General features: G+C 47.3%; 1 protein-coding gene across 1 annotated transcript in view; it reads left to right on the top strand.

The window, feature by feature from the left end:
* The first annotated feature begins 6762 nt into the window (after nucleotides 1–6762).
* Nucleotides 6763–18434, top strand: part of LOC132479689 (C-type lectin domain family 18 member A-like) — a 31493-nt gene continuing 19821 nt past the window's right edge. The window contains exon 1 of the mRNA XM_060083180.1: nucleotides 6763–6768. Coding sequence (XP_059939163.1) covers nucleotides 6763–6768 — 6 coding nt within the window. The remainder of the gene's footprint in view (nucleotides 6769–18434) is intronic.

The raw sequence follows: 18434 nt of genomic DNA, 5'->3' as shown, positions 1-18434 counted from the left end.
AATCCGGTCTCCTGGCCCGGCCAGAACTCGGAGGCAGGATAAGAAGACCTGAGCTCTGAGCCGGATCTTACTCTTTGCGCCTTCTCTGCTTGTCTGGACCAGAGGAAGAGGAATCATTCACTACATCCTCTGAGAAGCTCCCCATCACCTTGCTTACTATCACATCGCCCTGTTTTCTTTCCTTTATAGAACTCGTCACTAAAGTAGATCAGTGTTTGTTGACTGCCTTTCCCACTAGTTGCAAGCTCTGCCCTGTGACGACAGAACCTAAATCTCGTGCAGGACCATGTTCTCAGCACTTAGAACAGCGCATGGCACAAAGTACATATTCTTTGATTGGATAGCGATCTAATGGTACAGCCTCCCCTGCGTGTTGGGCCAACTCGATAGTTCCCATTCTTTGGATTCAAGCCCATCTCACCACACAAGCCGATTTCGTTTAATGGATGGCCTCTTATGGCCGGGCATCCTGCTGGGTGATGGGATAAACACTGCACATAAAACCATTGTCCTGTTACCGAAGTGTAAAAGAGAATTTAGGAACTGACATAACGAAGACACAAACATTTACAAGTGTTACTCTCCATGCAGTGGGGACATGGCTGGGGGAGAAACCCCATTCCTCCCCCTGAAGTTACTCTCGCTGTCGCTGGACTCGACATCCAGCCTTACACGGACTCCATGGTAAGAACCTGGCACAGGGCGTATCCCCTACGTACCTGTGAGCCCGTGTCTGTGTGGAAACCAGGGCTGTGCCTACATTCTTGTTCACACCTGTGGGGAAAAAAGCTCACTGTCTGAGAGAAGCAGCCAGTGCACTCACCACACCAACCTGAACCGACAAATCATGGTGCAGTTTTGCAGTAAAACACCTGCTATGGACTCAGCTGTGCAGGGTGCAGGGCGCTATTTCACAGAGTCCCTGTAAGACAGAGTAATTTTATAAGTGGCTCCTGTGCCCTAACTGCCTTACCTTGTTGAAACTTCACCAAAACTGTGTGAATTACAGCAGAGTATCCCTGCTTGACCTGTGAGGAAAGTGAGGCCTGGAGAAGCATGTTCTCAAGTTGCAGATAATACAAACCAGGCCTCACATCTAAGTGTTTATGAAGTAGTGAACTATTCAAGTCAGTGCTAAGAAATGCGGTGGAGACGGTGGTGGTGCATTAGAATCACTTGGGGAACCTAAACCCATATCCTCCACATGAACTGGAATCAACAAGGCTGAGAGACACATCTGTTCTTCTAAACAGGTTTCCAGGAACTCCCCTTGTATCTGGAATCCACTGGGTGCCAACTCTTGAAGAGTATGGAGGGGAAATAGTAGTTATGTAAAGCTTTGTGTATGAAGCAGGACTTGAGCTGGTTCTTAAAGAACCTCTGTTTGCCAAACTGTAAAATGGGGCTAATGCTGGAGTGGTCTGAGATCAGCATGATTCAGTCACTCTCTTTGTTCATATAAACCAGCAGTAGGTGGCGCTGTGGCCGATGAAATGGGGTTTCCTGGGTTCAGAGAGCCCCCCTCATATGGAGGACACACTGTGGAGATTAGTTAGAAACCAAGTCAGACTAGTAAAATCTCCCCCGAGAGATGATAACTGATAACCCAGCGTGGTCCCTGTGACACAGGAGCGAATGAGGCTCCTTTGGTGTAGCCTCCCAAAGAGGGATGTGCCCATCCCTCCGCTGTCTTTCCCATGAGAGGCTCTGTAGAGTTAGGGACTCTCAGACACTTGGATCTGGGGCATCATTTGACTGGAGCCTCTCAGAGTCCAGGCTGAAAGGGTTGTTGTGGTGGTTGGTTAAGAGCACAACTTTGGAGCTGGCCATCACTGCCTCTTCCTTAGTGTATGACCCAGGTAGCCACCCTGGGAGGTGGTTACCTTTCCTGGACCTCTGTAGCAGTCACCAACAGAGACTATATCTAAAGAGAAAGAGCAATTTTTAAATTGATTTAAATCAATTTTCAAATTGATTATGATAGGGCTTCCCTGGTGGTACAGTGGTAGGAATCCACCTGCCAATGCAGGGGACACGGGTTCGAACCCTGGTCCAGGAAGATCCCACATGCTGCGAAGCAACTAAGCCCATGCGCCACAACTACTGAGCCTGCGCTCTAGAGGTCACGCGCCACAACTACTGAGCCCAGGTGCTGCAACTACTAAAGCCCATGTGCCTAGAGCCCATGCTCCACAACAAGAGAACCCACTGCAATGAGAAGCCCACACACTGCAAGAGTAGCTCCCACTTGCCGCAACTAGAGAAAGCCCGCGCACAGCAACAAAGACCCAATGCAGCCAAAAATAAAAATAAATAAAATTTATTTTCAAAAAAAGAAAAACAAGAGGATGTTAAGATTTCCCTCCACTCAAAGGTCACCAATACCAGTGTCAATTATATTTTCCCAGAATGTTAAACTTGCAGCAATGAGCTGCCCTGACGTCCACTTGTTTGCCACCACCTTTGTCTTAAGTCCTTCTTTTATTACCTTGGTGATGGCACAGTCGGCCAGTGGACTTTTTAAGCAAAAATTTCTTAACGTGTGTTTCACAACCTGTCTTTTCTACTTCACAATAAATAACGTACAGAAAGCATTGCTTACATTTGTTTTTCACTTCCCATCCCCCCACCCCCCACCCCCCACCCCCCGCCCCGTCCTGCTCTCTCCTGCCCCACCAGGCCACCGCACTCCTCTCACCAGGAACGCAAATGTTGCTACTTTCCAAGGGCACTCTCTGGGCACCATCTCACTCCCTCCTGTTCACACACTCTTTCCTTGTTTCCTGTGGCACCTTCTGCCCAGATCACTGGCCTCTCTCCTCTGCCCTTCCCTCTGTGCTGACGTCCCCCAGGGCTCCCTGAGGCCAGCTTCGCTTCCCCATCCACCGCTGTTCAGGGTGATTCCCTTTCCTGCCATGACTGATGACCTAACCCCCAGCACTCCTGAGCCTTAGACCTGCACGTCTAGTGGAAGAAGGGCCACCTCCACCTGAACTCCCACAGGCCAAACTGAGCACATCCAAAAGGTAAAGCCGTCTTCCCCAACCTCCAACCCTGCTCCACGTCCTGTGTCCCCCAGGAACACCATATACTAGAATCCTGGGTGTCATCCCACGTTCCTCCCTTTCTCTCATCTCCTCTCTCCAGTCAATCATCAAGGCCTAACCAACAACCCTACATCCTAGATCTCCCTCCAATGGATCTACTCTCCATCCCCACTGCCCTGAACTGAGCACAGCCCACCACCCTCTCTGTTTACTGCAGAAGGTTCCCAACCGGGCTTCCCGCCTCTAATCTGCACACCATTCTCCCCACGCCCCACAGCCTTCACACAGAGGCCTGCGCACATCTCTGAAATGAAGATCCTATTTCGTGCCCCTGCTCAAACCCTTCAATGACTATCTGGTGCCCTCAGAAAAAGTCAAATTCCTTAATAGGAAGTGCAAGACCCTGCTCACTTCTTACCTCTGATCTCATTTCTCTCCTCTCTCCTCTCACACTCTCATCAAACCTAAACTACTTTAATTCCTCACACGTGTCAGGCATGAACTTTCTCTTCCACCTCTGGGACTCGTGCAGACTGTTCCTTCTCAGGGGCATAGTTCCTGCCACCCCTCCCCGCAAATAAAGATAATCCCTGCAGCTCTCAGCCTGTTTGACATCTTATTTGTTCCCACTCTCCCCCCAACACTCAGTTAGGTAACTGTTCTATATTTCCCCAAACACCCTGCACAAGCCCCAGCTCAGAGCCAATCACACTCTCTAAGGGTCTGTCTGCCAATCAGGGAAGCAAAACAGCAAGCCACGTGAGGAGGAAACAGACTTCAGAAGCAGACAGATCTGGGTCTCATAATCTCCCCCACCACTCATTAGCTGTGTAACTTTGAGCAAGTTGTTCCACGTCTGTGGTTCAGGCTGCCCGTGTGTTACACGGCCTAGGAATACCTTCCTCACGTGGCTGCTGCAAGACTACAGCAGAACTGCAGGAAGAGCATGGCAAGTGGTGCCTCAGAAGCACTTGGAAAGTGGCAGCCTTTGGCCCCCTGGGATAATGGAGCTCTCTGAGAGCAGGGACCACTCATAACTTGATCAGGGCTGCCACAGTAGGCACCTTGGAAATACAACCTGACAATTAAATGAGAACAGAGAACAAAGGAGATGGGGAAAAACTTCAGTGATGACTCAGATCTCAAGGCTAGGCCCCCAGATGTGAGGAGATCTCTAAATAATCTGATATAATTTTTTTTAAAAAGGTTATATTCTTATAGGTAGTTATGATGTGCCAGGCACTGCTTTATGTATACAACTAATTTAGCCCTCACAAATCTAGAAGATGTTACAATTTTTATTCTACATTTGAGGTAAAGGAGGCACAGAGACGTGAAGTGACTGATCCAAGATCCTACAATACTGGTGAGCGGCAGAGCCTCAATTCAAAGCCTGCCAGTTCAGCACTACAGTCCGCCATTGAATCATTACTTCATGCTACCTGTAAGCTAGGATTAGATGATTAAAAAAGGGTAGCTGGGGCTTCCCTGGTGGCGCAGTGGTTAAGAGTCCGCCTGCCGATGCAGGGGACACGGGTTTGTGCCCCGGTCCGGGAAGATCCCACATGCCGCGGAGTGGCTAGGCCCGTGAGCCATGGCCGCTGAGCCTGCGTGTCCGGAGCCTGTGCTCCGCAACAGGAGAGGCCACAACAGTGAGAGGCCCGCGTACAGCAAAAAAAAAAAAAAAAAGGGTAGCTGTGAGGGAGGCCGGAAACACAAGGCACTTCCCCGAATAGAAAAAAGGAATTGCAAAGGTAGCATTAAAAACATAACAACAGGGACTTCTCTGATGGCGCAGTGGTTAAGAATCCGCCTGCCAATGCAGGGGACACAGGTTCGAGCCCTGGTCCGGGAAGATCCCACATGCCGCAGAGCAACTAAGCCCGTGAGCCACAACTACTGAGGCTGTTGTGCTCTAGGGCCTGTGAGCCACAACTACGGAAGCCCACGCACCGCAGCGAAGAGTAGCCCCCGCTCACCACAACTAGAGAAAGCCCGCGCGCAGCAATGAAGACCCAACGCAGCCAAAAATAAATAATAAAAAAAACCCCAAAATATAACAACAGATAAGTTTCAAGATGGAAGAAATAATACTAAAAGGCCAGGGTGATAAGAACCAAGAAAAGGATTTTTGACCTTGTGCTCATCATGACCTTCAAGAGTCAGTGAAGTGGTGAGGACAAAAAAAGGATTTACAGTGGATGCAAACAATGAAGGTACAGGAGGCATCACAGTCTATTCCAGTAGGTCTGGCAGCTAAAGCAAAATAAAACTTGAGAGCAAAGGAGATAAAGCCAGTAGAGAAGAAACGGAAGATGTCAAAGACAACAAAGTAAAACACACACCTGGTTGAAAATAAATTATGTGTTTAATTTCTGCTAAGGAGAAGAATTTCTGCGAAACAATCTCAATACTGACGCTGGTTATGCTCAGATCTGCTTACACCAACAAGAGCAAGAGGACAGCTCCACGTCTTTCTGAGCTGTTCCTCTGCATGGTCACAACACCTTGAACAAATTGGCTGCTGGTCACAAGGGAGACCGGGTGAGAAGAGACGAATTAACACAACATTTCCCACACCTGCCTCCAAATGAGAGCCACCTGGGACACACTCACTCACTCACAGGCTGCCTCTCTGGAGATTCTCATCCTGCGGTCCAGGGTGCTGTATTTTTCAACAAGTGCACCAGGTGACCAGCCAAGTTTGAGAACTTAACACAAATCTCTAGCCCTAGGAACGTGTCCCCTTCAGCCCGGCTACCTCGCCGCCCCGCAGCCCCCGACAACATGCTTACAAGCCACGGGCGAAACGGACGTGAACATGCCTGAATCATATCTCGGTGTCATACACATCAGGCCCAAAGGGTCAAACGTTGGGAAGAGAGCTCACCGCCCCGGCCTGGACGTTTCCACCTAACCTCACCGCTGACTCTGCAGCACTTTTAGTGGTTAGTTAAGCACAAGCGGACCGCACGTTGCCACGCGGGAAAACAATTCCGCCTGCAGAGACGACCCAGCTGGACAAGCCCGACCCACGCTGGGGGGTGGGGGTGGGGGCTGCCTGCCCGAGGCGGGCCTCAGGAGAGAGGTTACCCCGGACGCCCTGGGCATTCGGGCTGGGCTGCGGGCTCTTGGCAGAGCCGCTGCGCTGGCCCCTGGCAGCCGGGCACGGGTCCGCGAGACGCCACCGCCGCAGAGAGGCTGAGGGAAACCGGGCGACGCGCTGTCGGCCCCGGCGGGCGGAGTCCCGGCGCCGGGACGCGCCTTCCGAGGACCAGGCAGAACCGACGGGAAACGAGGGACGCCGGAAGCCCCCTGACCGAGACCACAGCGGAAAGGGGGAGCGCTGGGGGTCCCGGGCCGCCAAGGTCCGCGTGGACGGGGACGCCAGAGCGGCCCCGCAGCTTCTCCTTACCTCACGGGCGCACTCGGGCTCCGCGCTCAGCAACACCCCGGCTGAAGCTGTGCAGCAGCCACAACCGTTGCCTGGGGTCCCGGGGTCCAGAAGGTGGGACAGGGAAGGGGGCGGGACAGGAGGGAGGAAAAAGTACCCGGGACGCGAGAAGCCAGCTAGGGTTTGCCGGCGCTACCCCTCCTTCCAGCCGACGTCCACCTTGACGCCAGGGTAGGGCTCCGCCCCTGACACGTGGGGCCTGTTTGGGTCTCGCGAGGCCCCGCCCCTGGGTGTGTGTACCGGGGAACCGCCTCTGGCAAGATGGCGGTGAGCTGCAGGCCGCTTTAGGACTCTATCCTCGGGCCCTGTTAAATTATCCAGGTGCAGCCGGGACCGCCAAGATGACGGCAGCTCCGCTGCAGTGTGGGGAGGGCGGGGGTTCTCTCTTCCTTCTATGCGAGTCCCCAGGCCTGGTCCCACGTGGTCCACCGCCCAAAGACACTCTAGTCAGGGCGTAAATAAGATTCTTGGACCGACAGCCGCTTTTTTTTTTTTGGAAGTCGCCCGGGTGTTCTTGGGCGAATCGCTAGCAGAGCAGATCGGAAATCCGGTCTCCTGGCCCGGCCAGAACTCGGAGGCAGGATAAGAAGACCTGAGCTCTGGGCCGGATCTTACTCTTTGCGCCTTCTCTGCTTGTCTGGACCAGAGGAAGAGGAATCATTCACTACATCCTCTGAGAAGCTCCCCATCACCTTGCTTACTATCACATCGCCCTGTTTTCTTTTCTTTATAGAACTCGTCACTAAAGTAGATCAGTGTTTGTTGACTGCCTTTCCCACTAGTTGCAAGCTCTGCCCTGTGACGACAGAACCTAAATCTCGTGCAGGACCATGTTCTCAGCACTTAGAACAGCGCATGGCACAAAGTACATATTCTTTGATTGGATAGCGATCTAATGGTACAGCCTCCCCTGCGTGTTGGGCCAACTCGATAGTTCCCATTCTTTGGATTCAAGCCCATCTCACCACACAAGCCGATTTCGTTTAATGGATGGCCTCTTGTGGCCGGGCATCCTGCTGGGTGATGGGATAAACACTGCACATAAAACCATTGTCCTGTTACCGAAGTGTAAAAGAGAATTTAGGAACTGACATAACGAAGACACAAACGTTTACAAGTGTTACTCTCCATGCAGTGGGGACATGGCTGGGGGAGAAACCCCATTCCTCCCCCTGAAGTTACTATCGCTGTCGCTGGACTCGACATCCAGCCTTACACGGACTCCATGGTAAGAACCTGGCACAGGGCGTATCCCCTACGTACCTGTGAGCCCGTGTCTGTGTGGAAACCAGGGCTGTGTCTACATTCTTGTTCACACCTGTGGGGAAAAAAGCTCACTGTCTGAGAGAAGCAGCCAGTGCACTCACCACACCAACCTGAACCGACAAATCATGGTGCAGTTTTGCAGTAAAACACCTGCTATGGACTCAGTGCTGTGCAGGGTGCAGGGCGCTATTTCAGAGTCCCTGTAAGACAGAGTAATTTTATAAGTGGCTCCTGTGCCCTAACTGCCTTACCTTGTTGAAACTTCACCAAAACTGTGTGAATTACAGCAGAGTATCCCTGCTTGACCTGTGAGGAAAGTGAGGCCTGGAGAAGCACGTTCTCAAGTTGCAGATAATACAAACCAGGCCTCACATCTAAGTGTTTATGAAGTACTGAACTATTCAAGTCAGTGCTAAGAAATGCGGTGGAGACGGTGGTGGTGCATTAGAATCACTTGGGGAACCTAAACCCATATCCTCCACATGAACTGGAATCAACAAGGCTGAGAGACACATCTGTTCTTCTAAACAGGTTTCCAGGAACTCCCCTTGTATCTGGAATCCACTGGGTGCCAACTCTTGAAGAGTATGGAGGGGAAATAGTAGTTATGTAAAGCTTTGTGTATGAGGCAGGACTTGAGCTGGTTCTTAAAGAACCTCTGTTTGCCAAACTGTAAAATGGGGCTAATGCTGGAGTGGTCTGAGATCAGCATGATTCAGTCACTCTCTTTGTTCATATAAACCAGCAGTAGGTGGCGCTGTGGCCGATGAAATGGGGTTTCCTGGGTTCAGAGAGCCCCCTCATATGGAGGACACACTGTGGAGATTAGTTAGAAACCAAGTCAGACTAGTAAAATCTCCCCCGAGAGATGATAACTGATAACCCAGCGTGGTCCCTGTGACACAGGAGCAAATGAGGCTCCTTTGGTGTAGCCTCCCAAAGAGGGATGTGCCCATCCCTCCGCTGTCTTTCCCATGAGAGGCTCTGTAGAGTTAGGGACTCTCAGACACTTGGATCTGGGGCATCATTTGACTGGAGCCTCTCAGAGTCCACGCTGAAAGGGTTGTTGTGGTGGTTGGTTAAGAGCACAACTTTGGAGCTGGCCATCACTGCCTCTTCCTTAGTGTATGACCCAGGTAGCCACCCTGGGAGGTGGTTACCTTTCCTGGACCTCTGTAGCAGTCACCAACAGAGACTATATCTAAAGAGAAAGAGCAATTTTTAAATTGATTTAAATCAATTTTCAAATTGATTATGATAGGGCTTCCCTGGTGGTACAGTGGTAGGAATCCACCTGCCAATGCAGGGGACACGGGTTCGAACCCTGGTCCAGGAAGATCCCACATGCTGCGAAGCAACTAAGCCCGTGCGCCACAACTACTGAGCCTGCACTCTAGAGCCCATGAGCCACAACTACTTAACCCACGTGCCTAGGGCCCGTGCTCTACAACAAGTGAAGCCACCGTAATGAGAAGCACACGCGCCACAACGAAGAGTAGCCCCTGCTCGCCACAACTAGAGAAAGCCCACGCGCAGCAGCGAAGACCTAATGCAGCCAAAAATAAATAAATAAAATTAATTAATTTTAAAAAATTGATTATGAGGGCTTCCCTGGTGGCGCAGTGGTTGAGAGTCTGCCTGCCGATGCAGGGGATACGGGTTCGTGCCCCTGTCCGGGAAGATCCCACATGCCGCAGAGCGGCTAGGTCCGTGAGCCATGGACGCTGAGCCTGTGCGTCCGGAGCCTGTTGCTCCGCAACGGGAGAGGCCACAACAGTGAGAGGCCCGCATACCGCAAAAAAAAAAAAAAAAAAAAAAAAAAAATTGATTATGATAGCAACTAGTTAATACTTTCACTTGGGCAAAATGTCTCACAAGGATGGTTCAACATACACAAATCAATCATTGTGATATGTGATATACCACATCAACAAAAGAAAGGACAAAAGCCACATCATCTCAATGGATGCAGAAAAAGCATTTGATAAAATTCAATATCCATTCATGATAAAAACTCTCACTACTTCTATTAAACATAGTATTGGAAGTCCTAGCCATAGCAATCAGACAAGTAAAAGAAGTAAAAGGCATCCAAATTTGAAGAGAAGAGGTAAAACTGTCATAATATGCAGATGACATGATGCTATACATAGAAAATCCTAAAGACTCCAAACAAAAACTACTAGAACTGATAAACAAGCTCAGCAAGGTAGAAGGATACAAGATTAAAATACAGAAACCTGTCGTATTTCTTTACATTAATAATGAAATATCAGAAAAGGAAAGTAAAAAAGGAAAATCCCTTTTAAAATTGCATCAAGGGAATTCCCTGGCAATCCAGTGGTTAGGACTCTGCACTTTCACTGCTGAGGGCCCAGGTTTGATCCTTGGTAGGGGAACTAGGATCCCACAAGCCACGCAGCACAACTAAAGATAAAATAAAATAAATTTAAAAATAAATATAATTGCATCAGAAAAATAAAAATACTTAGGAATAAACCTGAACGAGGAAGTGAAAGACTTATGTGCTGAGAACTGTAAAAATATTGATAGGGGCTTCCCTGGTGGCGCAGTGGTTGAGAGTCCGCCTGCCCATGCAGGGGACATGGGTTCGTGCCCCGGTCCAGGAAGATCCCACATGCCACGGAGCAGCTGGGCCCGTGAGCCATGGCCGCTGAGCCTGCACGTCCGGAGCCTGTGCTCTGCAATGGGAGAAGCCACAACAGTGAAAGGCCCGCGTACTGCAAAAAAAAAAAAAAAAAAAACTGATAAAGGAAACTGAAGATGATTTAAAGAAATGGAAAGATAGCCCATGCTCTTGGATGGGAAGAATTAATATTATTAAAATGGCCATACTACCCAAAGCAATCTACAGATTTAATGTAATCCCTATTAAATTACCCATGACATTTTTCACAGAACTAGAACAAATAATCCTAAAATTTACATGGAAACATAAAAGACCTAGAATTGCCAAAGCAATTCTGAGGAAAAAGAACAAAGAAGGAGGCATAATCCTCCAGACTTCAGACAATACTACAAAGCTACAGCAATTAAAACAGCATAGTATTGGCACAAAAACAGACATATGGATCAATGGAACAGAATAGAGAGCCCAGACATAAATCCACACACCTACAGTCAATTAATCTTTGACAAAGGAGGCAAGAATATACAATGGAGAATAGACAGTCTCTTCAGCAAGTGGTGCTAGGAAAGCTGGACAGCCACATGTAAATCAATAAGTTACAACACTCCCTCACACCATACACAAAAATAAACTCAAAATGGCTTAAAGACTTAAACATAAGACATGACACTGTAAAACTCCTAGAAGACCACATAGGCAAGATATTCTCTGACATAATCGTAGCAATGTTTTTTTAGGTCAGTATCCCAAGGCAATAGAAATAAAAGCAAAACTAAACAAATGGGACCTAATCAAACTTATAAACTTTTGCACAGCAAAGGAAACCATAAACAAAATGAAAAGACAATGTACAGACTGGGAGAAAACATTTGCAAACAATGCAACCCACAGAGCTTAATTTCCAAAATATACAAACAGCTCATACAACTCAATAACAAAAAAACAAACAAACAAAAAAATGGGCAGAAGACCTAAATAGACATTTCTTCAAATAAGACATCCAGATGGCCAATAGGCACAAGAAAAGATGCTCAATGTTGCTAATTATTAGAGAAAAGCAAATCAAAACTACAGTGAGGTATCATCTCACACCAGTCAGAATGGCCATCATCAAAAAGTCTACAAATGATAAATGTTGAAAAGGGTGTGGAGAAAAGGGACCTTCCTACACTGTTGGTGGAAATGTAAATTGGTGCAGCCACTATGGAAAACAGTATGGTAGTTCCTCAGAAAAATAGAGTTGCCATATGATCCCACAATCCCATTCCTGGGCATATATTGAGACAAAACTTGAATTCTAAAAGATACATGCAGCCCAACATTCATAGCAGCACTATTTACAATAGCTAAGACATGGAAGTAACCTAAATGTCTGTTGACAGATGAATGGATAAAGATGTGGTGTATGTATATACAACAGAATACTACTCAGCCATAAAAAAGAATGAAATAATGCCATTTGCAGCAACATGGATGGACCTAGAGATTATCATACTAAGTGAAGTAAGTCAGAAAGAGAAAGACAAATACCATATGATATCACTTACATGTGGAATCTAAAATATGACACAACTGAACTTATTTATGAAACAGAAACAGACTCACAAACATAGAGAACAGACTTGTGTTGCCAAGGGGGAGGTGGGGTGGGGGAGGGAAGGATTGGGAGTTTGGTATTAGCAGATGCAAACTATTATATGTAGAATGGATAAACAACAAGGTCCTACTGTATAACACAGGGAACTATATTCAATATCCTGTAATAAACCATAATGGAAAAGAAAAACAAAAAACTGGGACTTCCCTGGTGGCGCAGTGGTTAAGAATCCGCCTGACAATGCAGGGGACATGTGTTTGAGCCCTTGTCCGGGAAGATCCCACATGCCGTGGAGCAACTAAGCCCGTGCACCACAACTATTGAGCCTGTGCTCTAGAGCCCGCAAGCCACAACTACTGAGCCCGCGTGCCACAACTACTGAAGCCTGCATGCCTAGAGCCCATGCTCTGTGACGAGAAGCCACTGCAATGAGAAGCCCATGCACTGCAACGAAGAGTAGCCACCGCTCACCGCAACTAGAGAAAGCCTGCATGCAGCAACGAAGCCCAAACACAGCCAAAAATTAAAAAATAACATAAAATAAACTTATTAAAAAAAATGCTAGGTATTTGAAAAAGTTTTACTGCCGAGGAATATCACCTCGGACAAAAATTGGCAGTGACTGTTTGAGCTTTAAACCAACTTGGGCCCCCAATCTTCTCTGGGATCAAAGCAGGATGAGAAAGCTGCTTAGCCCTCGCAGATGTGGCCTATTCAGATGTGGCCAAGGAGGAAAAGGAAGGGGATAGAATGAAGAGCCCAGAGGATAGAATAAGGAGCTACAGGAAACAATGTGCTCGGGGCCTGCTCCCCAAAGCCAGAATGAAGATCTAATCATATAGAACATTTTCCACCTGGAGAATAAAGGGCTCTTGTAACATCTGCATCCCAAGATTTCAGAATTACTCTGAAACAGAGTGCTGTGTGCGTCCCATCTTCTCCTTTTCCCAATGGGAATGTTGACTGTGGTGATTCTGTCCTGTTTGCTGGATGGCAGAGGAGGAAAGGCAGAACAGGGCAGAAGACATGTCTTGTTAATTAACAGGTCTTTCACAAAGTAGAATGGATGCATAAGTTGTGGTATATTCACGGCAATGGAAAAGAGCTACTGCCAAACCTAACAACATGGGTAAGTCTCATGGACATAATATTGTTATGTCTAACAAAACCCCAAAGAATACATGCTAATACGTTTATTTACCTGAAATTTCAAAAATAATCAAAAAGGGCTTCCCTGGTGGCACAGTGGTTAAGAATCCGCCTGCCAATGCAGAGTTCACGGGTTCGAGCCCTAGTCTGGGAAGACTCCACATGCCGTGGGGCAGCTAAGCCCGTGCGCCACAACTACTGAGCCTGCGCTCTAGAGCCCACAAGCCACAACAACTGAGCCTGCGTGCCACAATTACTGAAGCCCGCGTGCCAAGAGCCTGTGCTCCACAACAAGAGAAGCCACCACAGTGAGAAGCCTGCACACAGCAACGAAGACCAACACAGCCAAAAATAAAGTAAATAATTTAAAAAAAATTTTTTTAATAGGCAAAAAGAGAGACAGAGAGAACCAGTAGGATGTGTATATATGTAGAAGGAGAGATTTATGTCAAAGTGACTCATGGGATTGTGGGGCTGGCAGGTCTGAAATGCACAGGGCAGGCGGGCAGCTGGAGACCCAGGGAACAGCTGATGTTGGGGGTCTCGAGTTCGTAGGCAGTGTGGAGGCCCAATCCCTTCTTCCTCCACAGGATCTCTGTCTTTTCTCTTAAGACCTTCAACTGAACGGATGAGGCCCACCCACATTATGGAGGGTAATCTGCTTTCCGGAAAGCCTACTGATTTTACTGTTATTCACATCCAGAAAATACCCTTACAACAATATCTAGACTGGTGCTTGACCAAACATCTGGTCACCATATCCTAGCCAGGTTGATACATAAAATTAATCATCACAGCCTCTGATTACTTGCTTGTAAAATGGGCAATGATACGTTTTTGCTTTTGTTTTTGCAGACTCAAATAATGCGTATAAAATACTTGGCCCAAAATTTGTGAAAATTTTTCACAACAGCTACTTTTATTATTATTCTTGCAAAACGAGCTGCACGGCCTGGCACCTGAGGCTCCAGACTGTGGGAGGTGGGGCTGATGAGCCAAATTGAATGACCACAGAGGCTGGTGACACACAGCTGAAGAGCAGAGAGACCTGTGCCCAGGCCTGTGAGCCTGACGCTTGTGGCGGGAGCTGGGCGGGAGTCCCCAGGAGCCCCTGGGGCCGATGCTTTGCTCTCATTATGACTTGTTTACGAGCTACTTGGGCTTGGTGGAGACTCACTCACTCAGGAGGCAGCCTGGGAATCCAGTGGGCTTGTCTGAGCTGAGTGAGCTCTTTCCAGGCCCAGGGATGCATGTGTGTGGATGACCTGTGAGCAGCTCTACTCGGCCCTCTGGTGATCTTGGCTGACTTGGCTTCTGTGCTTTCCAGCTTTTTCGGGGGCCTGAGTAGCGCTGGATGTTTGTGCTTCATTCCCACTCGGACCAGCTGGCCCCCCTCTGCTTGCTAGACCTCCTGCCCTGGGTGACCAGTTTGGACACCCAACCTCTGTTCCTACAGGCTCTAGGTTCTAGGAACATCACAGCAGCCTCCCAGGAAACTTGTGTCCTGTCTCTCAGCCCATTGCCACAAGGTCCTGCCAGCCTTGCTCCTTGAGGAGCAAAGGCAGCCAGGACCCTTGGCCACAGAGGAGAGTGTGGATTCAGGGGAGCCTGGCCAGAGTCTCACCCAAGCAGAGGGCCCCCACTTGTGACTCGTTCCCCTTATACTGGCAGCTTTTTAAACCGAAGCTCAGCAGAATCACGGGAGGAAGACACACCAGAGTTAACAAGCATGGAGGACTTGGGCCTGAAAACGCAGGATCCCACTCTCCTCTCCACTCACGCTCAGTGCCAGAGCTCTGGGCCTACAACACGCTTGCTTGTTCTGGGCTCCACCTTTCCTCCTCCAAATGCTTTCTAAATGTCTGGTCCACATACCCTTCTCATTAAAAGTTAGGCACAGACTCTCTCCATATGACCCGGTGACACACCCCATCCCACATGTAAAATTCTCTTTGCCTAGCCAGGCCATGCTTTCCTCCTCCAGGCAGCCCTCCAGGATCTCCACCTGCAGATGCCCAACCAGTCAGGAGCTAAGAAGAACAGAGAACAAGAGAGGCAGATGGAGATGCCACCTCCAGGCTCCTGCAACCTCTAAGCCCCACTGCACCACCTGAGGCAGGGGCAGGTTCTGGAGACTCGAGAGGGCTCGGGGCCAGTCCAGCACCCTCAGCAGCCAGGAACCCTCCACGGAGGAGCAGCCCTGACCTCAGGGAACCAGCCTTGGGTAACTTTGGTCTCCAGCTCAACCATGCAGCCACCAGGCGAAGGTCTTGGGCTGCTGACTCACATAGGACCTGCTTATTACTTTCCTTATGACTTAAGTATCAGCTTTTTATGACTGATTTTTAAGTTTAATTTTGACTTTCATCAAAGTAATACCAACACAAATTTTAAGTCAAGTAATACTACAAGTGATTCTCAATCCACAGGGGTAATCGTCTGACTCTTACAGGTCTTTCTTCTGGGGATTAACTCTTTTTTTCTTAATTCATGCTTATCCTGCTATTTTATTGGTTTTCCAGTCTTCAGATATTCTCTGCTGACTTGTAAGATGATTTAGCTCCCACACTGTATACACACACTCGTTCCTTCCACTTGCCACCAATTCTGTAAGCTTTGCTTTTATTTTCCTTTTGGATTAAATCCATATTATTTACATTTTTTGTCTTTATAAAAATTATTCTCAGCTGAGCCATACGAATTCATTTTCTTTTTTGCATTTTATTTTTAAAGATTTCAAATGTAAAGTTAAAAGCATTTTGCAATGAATATCAAAATACTTAATGCTAGATTCTACCATTTTTCTAAACATCCTTTATCAGATCTTTATTCATCTATTCATGTCGATATCAATTCACTAATTTAACCTGGTTTTGGTGTATTTCAAAGTAAATTGTGGACATCAGTCCACTTCACCCTACATACTTTTCTTGCAATATCTCTGTCTGGTTTTCGTATCAGTGTAATGCTGGACTCATAAAACGATTTGGTAAGTGTTTCCTACTGTTTGTTTGCTTTTTTTTTTTTTTTTGGGGGGGGTTTTTTTTTTGCGGTACGCGGGCCTCTCACTGTTGTGGCCTCTCCCGTTGCGGAGCACAGGCTCCGGACGCGCAGGCTCAGCGGCCATGGCTCACGGGCCCAGCCGCTCCACAGCATGTGGGATCTTCCCGGACCGGGGCACGAACCTGTGTCCCCTGCATCGGCAGGCGGACTCTCAACCACTGCGCCACCAAGGAAGCCCTGTTTGTTTGCTTTTTTTTTTTTTTTTTTTTTTTTTTTGCGGTATGCGGGCCTCTCACTGTTGTGGCCTCCCCCGTTGCGGAGCACAGGCTCCGGACGCGCAGGCTCAGCGGCCATGGCTCACGGGCCCAGCCGCTCCGCGGCATATGGGATCCTCCCAGACCGGGGCACGAACCCGTATCCCCTGCATCGGCAGGCGGACTCTCAACCACTTGCGCCACCAGGGAGGCCCTGTTTGTTTGCTTTTTAAACAGCTTTATTAGGATATAATTTATCTTCTGTGAAATTCACCCACTGTATATGTACATTTGAATGACTTTTTGTCAATTTATACATCTGTAAAACCTTCACCACAATCCAGGTTTAGAAAATTTTTATCATCCCCAAAAGTTCTCTCATAAATATTTATAGTCAGTCCCTACTCCCATCTTCATCCCCAGACAACCACTGATCTTTCTCCTCTAGAGAAGTCCCTTTCTAGAAATTTCCTATAAATGGACTCATACAATATATCATCTTTTGTGTCTGACTTCATTCACTTAGCTAAAGGCATTTGAAGTTCCTCCATGTTGTGGCATGTGTCAAAATTTGTTCCTTTATATGATAATTATATCTCAATAAAGCTGGGGGGAAAGTTGGTTCCCTTTTATTGATGAATGATACTCTATTATATAGATATACCACAGTTTATCAGCTCACCTTTTTGATGGAAATCTGAGTTTTTCCAGCTTTGAGCTATTACGAATGATGCTATGATCATTTGTGTATAAGTCTTTGTGTAGACATGTATGTCTATTTCTCTTGGGCAGATAACTAGAAGTGGAATTTCTGGGTTTTGTGATAAGTATATATTTAACTTTTTAAGAAACTGCCAAACTGTTTGCCAAAGTGGCTGTAAAATTTACACTGCCACTAGCAATATATGCAGGCTCCAATTTGACGACATCTCATTAAAACTTGGTATCATCAGTCTTTTGGACTATAGTCAATCTACTGGATATGTGGTGGTACCTCACTGTGGTTTAAATTTTCATTTCCTTAGTGACTAATGATGTTTAGCATCTTTTCATGTGCTTAGTCTCCATTCATATATCTTTTTTGTGAAATGTCTATTAAAATCTTTGCCCTTTTTTTTTTTTTTTTTTTTTGCGGTGCGCGGGCCCCTCACCGCTGTGGCCTCTCCCGCTGTGGAGCACAGGCTCCGGACGCACAGGCCCAGCGGCCGTGGCTCACGGGCCCAGCCACTCCGCGGCATGTGGGATTTTCCCAGACTGGGGCACGAACCCGTGTCCCCTGCATCGGCAGGCAGACTCTCAACCACTGCGCCACCAGGGAAGCCCTTTGCCCAATTTTTAATTGGTTGTTTGTCTTCTCATTGTTTAACTGTGAGAGTTCTTTGTGTACTGCATATAAATCCTTTATCAGACATATGATTTGTAAATATTCTATTTGGCTTGTCTTTTCATTTTCATAATGGTGACTTCTCAAAGCCAAAAGTTTTAAATTTTTATGAAATCCATTTCATCAATTTTTCATTTTATGAATTGTGCTTTGGGTATTATAACTAAGAATTCTTTGCCTAACCCAAGGTCACAAAGATTTTCTCCAATTTTTTCTCTAGATGTTTTATAGCTCTAGCTCTTATACTCAGGTCTATGATCCATTTGAAATTCATTTTGTGTATGATGTGAAGTAGCTGTGTAACCTCGTGATTTAGCATATCCAATTGTCACAGCACCACTTGTTTAAAAGATCATCCTTTCCCCCACTGAACTGTTTTGGCATCTTTGTCAAAAATCAATTGACCATAGGAGAAAATATATATTTGCAAATGAAGCGACCAACAAGGAATTAATCTCCAAATATATACAAATGCATATATACAAAATATACAAACATGCAGCTCTATGTCAAAAAAACAAACAACCCGATCAAAAAATGGGCAGAAGATCTAAATAGACATTTCTCCAAAGAAGACATACAGATGGCCAAAAAGCACATGAAGAGATGCTCAGCATCGCTAATTATCAG

Source organism: Mesoplodon densirostris, chromosome 19, assembly GCF_025265405.1.
Source record: "Mesoplodon densirostris isolate mMesDen1 chromosome 19, mMesDen1 primary haplotype, whole genome shotgun sequence".
Lineage (NCBI taxonomy): Eukaryota > Metazoa > Chordata > Mammalia > Artiodactyla > Ziphiidae > Mesoplodon > Mesoplodon densirostris.
Note: the sequence above shows the minus strand (reverse complement) of the source record. Positions and strands in the feature narration are given on the sequence as shown.